This window comes from Penaeus vannamei, chromosome 38, assembly GCF_042767895.1.
Source record: "Penaeus vannamei isolate JL-2024 chromosome 38, ASM4276789v1, whole genome shotgun sequence".
Taxonomy (NCBI): Eukaryota; Metazoa; Arthropoda; class Malacostraca; order Decapoda; family Penaeidae; genus Penaeus; species Penaeus vannamei.
The window spans coordinates 5,495,592-5,500,591 of record NC_091586.1 but is presented as its reverse complement, the minus strand read 5'-3'; the positions used below and the strand labels follow the sequence as shown (position 1 = coordinate 5,500,591).

At 37.5% G+C, this 5,000-nt stretch overlaps 1 protein-coding gene across 1 annotated transcript in view; it reads left to right on the top strand.

Moving 5' to 3' along the window:
* Positions 1 to 5,000, top strand: part of LOC138859731 (cell adhesion molecule Dscam2-like) — a 131,126-nt gene that overhangs the window by 118,371 nt on the left and 7,755 nt on the right. Inside the window, exons 11-12 of the mRNA XM_070115706.1 lie at positions 191 to 342; positions 1,568 to 1,678. Of these exons, the coding sequence (XP_069971807.1) occupies positions 191 to 342; positions 1,568 to 1,678 (263 nt within the window). The remainder of the gene's footprint in view (positions 1 to 190; positions 343 to 1,567; positions 1,679 to 5,000) is intronic.

Genomic DNA, 5,000 nt, shown 5'->3' with positions numbered 1-5,000 from the left:
GACCCCCTCGTACGCCCCTTGATAACTCCGTACGACCTCTTACCCATCCCTGCGACCCCTGATCCGTTGGTACGACCCCTAACCCCCTCGTACGCCCCCTGATAACTTCGTACGACCCCTAATCCATCCCTAAGACCCCAAATCCGTTCATACGACCCCTAACCCCTCCCTACGACCCCTGACCACACAGGGTCGTCGTCGGGGAGCAGCTGGGGACGCGCTCGGAGGTCGTCAGCCACGTCAACGTCTCCCACACGCGAGTCGAAGACGGAGGCCGGTACGAGTGCGTCGCCACGAACCGCGCAGGATCCACGGCGCACGCGGCCAACCTCAACATCTACGGTGGGTGAACAGGAGTGGGACGAATGTGGTTTTTCGGTATATTTTTTATTTTATTTTATTTATTATCATTTATTTTTATTTATTGTTATTATTTATTTATTTATTTATTTTTTTTTACTATTTTCTTTGTTTGTGGTGAGTAATCATGAGTAGGATAAATGTTTTTATTTTATTTTTTTTTTTTTTTATTCGTGTATTTTTTATTTGGTTACACACATGCATACACACACACACACACACACTTATGTGTGTGTGTGTGTGTCACTGTTACTTACAGCCTGATCATTATAAGAATGATTTGTGCAAATTTCTTGGTGTCATGCTAAGGATAAATATGATATTGATAACCCATCGTTCTAAGATTCACTATAAGTTATATAATCCACTGTTTAACCAGGTAAGATAGAGTTATCTTATATTTTCAATACTTCAGCATTTTTGCCTTTTCTCGAGGAGGGAGACATCAACTCCTTTTCGGATATGAAAGTTCTAAGAAAAGGATCCTCGTCTCTTCTTCTTCTTCTTCTTCTTTCTTTTTCTCTCTCTCTCTGTCTGTCTGTCTATCTCTCTCTGTCTGTCTGTCTCTCTGTCTCTGTCTCTGTCTCTCTCTCTGTGTCTCTGTCTGTCTGTCTGTCTCTCTCTCTCTGTCTCTCTGTCTCTGTCTCTGTCTCTGTCTCTGTCTCTGTCTCTGTCTCTGTCTCTGTCTCTCTGTCTCTCTGTCTCTCTGTCTCTCTGTCTCTCTGTCTCTGTCTCTGTCTCTCTCTCTCTCTCTCTCTCTCTCTCTCTCTCTCTCTCTCTTTCTCTCTCTCTCTCTCTCTCTCTCTGCCTTCTCTCTCTCTCTCTCTCTCTCTCTTTCCCTCTCCTCTCTCTCCCTCTCTCCCTCTCTCCCTCTCTCTCTCTCTCTCTCTCTCTCTCTCTCTCTCTCTCTCTCTCTCTCTCTCTCTCTCTCTCTCTCTCTCTCTCTCTCTCTCTCTCTCTCCCTCCCGTCCTCTCCCCTTCCTTCCCTTCTCCCTCTCTCTCTCTCTCTCTCTCTCTCTCTCTCTCTCTCTCTCTCTCTCTCTCTCTCTCTCTCTCTCTCTCTCTCTCTCTCTCTCACTCCCTCCTCTCCTTCTCTCTCTCTCTCTCTCTCTCTCTCTCTCTCTCTCTCCCCCTCTCTCTCTCTCTTCCTCTCAACCTCCTTCTCGGAAATGAAAATCCTAAGAAACAATCCTTGTCTCTCCTTCAGGCTTCCCCGTGTCGCGTCCTTTGGCCTCCGTGACAGCTGTGTCGGAGGAGAAGCTGCACCTGCGCTGTCCTGTGGCGGGTTATCCCCTGCACTCTTTCGCTTGGACGAAGGGTGAGTGCTGCGGTGTCAATGGATAGGAGATATTAATCGTTGTTTAGCCTCTCTCTTTCTTTCTTTTTTTTCTTTTTTTCTTTTTTTCGGAGATGTTATTCCATGTTTAGCTTCTCTCTTTCTCTCTTTTTTTTTATTCTTTCGGAGATATTATTCCATGTTTAGTTTCTCTCTTTCTTTCTCTTTTTTGTTCCATGCTTCTCTCTTCCTTTCTTATTTTTTCTTTTTTATTCTTTCGGAGATATTATTCCATGTTTAGTTTCTCTCTTTCTTTCTCTTTTTTTCATTCATTGTTTTTCTTTCGTGAGTGCTTCGGTGTCAATGGCTCGGAGATATTATTCCATGTTTAGTTTCTCTCTTTCTCTTTTTTTTCTTTTTTTTTCTTTCGGAGATATTATTCCATGTTTAGCTTATCTCTTTCTTTTTCTTTTTTGTTCCATGCTTCTCTCTTTCTTTCTGTTTTTCGTTTATTCTTTCGATCTGTCTTTTATCTTTTTTTTCTTTCGTGAGTGCTCCGGTGTCAATGGCTGGGAGATATTATTCCATGTTTAGTTTCTCTTTCTCTTTCTTATTTTTTCTTTTTATTCTTTCGGAGATATTATTCCATGTTTAGCTTTTCTCTTTCTTTCTCTTTTTTGTTCCATGCTTCTGTCTTTCTTTCTTATTTGTACTTTTATTCTTTCGGAGTTATTATTCCATGTCTAGCTTTTCTTTTTCTTTCTTTTTGTTCCATGCTTCTCTCTTTCTTTCTGTTTTTCGTTTATTCTTTCGATCTATCTTTCGTCTTTTCTTTCTCTATTGGTTTCTTTTTATCTTTATTTTTTTCTTTCGTGAGTGCTTGGATGTCAATGCCTCGGAGATATTATTTCATGTTTAGTTTCTCTCTTTCTTTCTTATTTTTTCTTTTATTCTTTTGGGGATATTATTCCATGTTTAGCTTCTCTCTTTCTTTCTTTCTTTTTTTTTTTTGGTTCTCCCAGAGATATTATTCCATGCTTCTTTCTTTCTTACTTTTTTTTTTAATTTGTTCGATCTATCTTTCATTCTTTCTTTCTCTGTTTCTTTTTATCTTTTTTTTTCGTTTCCTTTATTTCTTTTTTTTTTGTCTTCTACTCTTCACACCTGTATATATTTTAGCATAAACTATTATTTCTGCTATTGTTAGTTATGTTGTTTATTTTCATTATCAATGTTATTGTGGCCTTTATTACGATTATTCACTTAATCCTGGTGAGTATTATTATAATCATTATCATCTCACATTAATGCTCCTTTTGTAATTGTTATTCTGATTGATATAATTTTTATCATCATCATTATAATCATTACCATTATTATTGTTATCATCATCATCATCATCATCATCATCATTATCATCATCATCATCATTGTTATTATCATCATCATCATTACCAGGTTGATTAGATCTATTAAATATCATTAAAACTGTTTTCTAAACATTAAAAGGAAGAAGAAAATCATTATTGTGATTGTTATCAATACCAACTGTCGGTTAAACGTATAAAATGAACACAAGCACAAACAGATTCAAAAGAAAAGACAAAGACAAACACAATCGCTCATACAGACACAAACGTCGATACCTAAACACATTCCTCCCTCTATCAGTAAAAAAAAATAGATAAATAAATAAGTAATAATAAATCATCATGATAATAAGGGAATAAATGAAGAAAAAACGGATAGTATTTTTTTCTCTTTTTTTCACTTCTCGTTATTATTTGAACAAAAAGTCTCGCTGACACAAAGTATATTTTGAAGACAACAGAATAAACACAGTCACTAGTTCTCTACGTGAGAGAGTCATGTAGACTTCATATCGTGTACTAATTCATTTTTGAGTGTTTTTTTTTTCTTTCTTTCTTTCTCTCTTTCGTACTAATTCATTTTTGAGTGTTTTTTCATTCGTTCTTTCTTTCTTTCTTTCTTTTCTTTTCTTTTCTTTTTATTTTGCGTTGTAAAGAAACACCCTTCAGAGTACTTCACAATGATCGACGAGTCAGAACGCGACTCTTGGGAATCAATTATGAAAACAAGGAGGAAGAAATACAGGTTGAAGTGTGAATGTGCGTGAAAATGAGGTTTTTTTTTCTCTCTCTCTTCTTTTTTCTTTCCTTTTTTATCAGTGGTGTTAAGAAGACGGTCGATCGTACTTGGGCAAGTACATACTAGTTGGAAAGAAATATTGAGACACTTAAAAAAAAAAGAATAAACAAAGAAAAGAAAAAGAATATACATTAACATAAGTTACACACACACACAACACAATAAACATACACGTCCACACCAACGCGCGTCCATACACACACACGCAAACACCTACACACAGACACAAACACGCATACATTCACAGACAAACAAAGACGCAACTGGACAACTACACGAACAAACTCCAAATCTTACTATTTAAACCAGGTGATTATTTCAAGAGTTTAAATACCCCCATAAACACCTATCTCATTAGACACCCATCTTTGTCATCCGTGCTAAAAGGGCGTATATTTCTACTCAGCGCCGGCCCATATATTGAATAGAAACAATAACACGTTTCATAGCTTATCCCATGTTCAAGTAGAATTTATATTTATGACAGTAATTAAGGGATTAATTTGTATCAAGCCCTTATATCTTGTGTCTTTATTTGTAAATGAGCTTTGATGAACTTGGACTGAGCATGGATACATAGAGTGGAGTGTATGTAAATTAGATATATACACGAATAGATAATTACATACACACACAAACACAAAAAAGGAACACACACATGAACAAATGCACATACTAGCACACACACGCACAAACACAAAAGGGAACACACATATGAACAAACGCCCATGCACATACTAGCACACACACGCACAAACACAAAAAAGGAACACACACATGAACCATCGCCCATGCACATACTAAAACACACACGCACAAATACAAAAAGGAACACACACATGAACAAACGCCCATGCACATACTAAAACACTCACACGCACAAACACAAAAAAGAACACACACATGAACAAACGCACATACTAGCACACACACGCACAAACACGAAAAAGGAACACACATATGAACAAACGCCCATACTAGCACACACACGCACAAACACAAAAAGGAACACACACATGAACAAACGCACATTCTAGCAAACACACGCACAAACACAAAAAAAGGAACTCACATATGAACAAACCCCCATGCACATACACAACACACGCACAAACACAAAAAGGAACACACATAAACAAACGCACATGCATGCACACACACACACACACACGCACAAACACAAAAAAGGAACTCA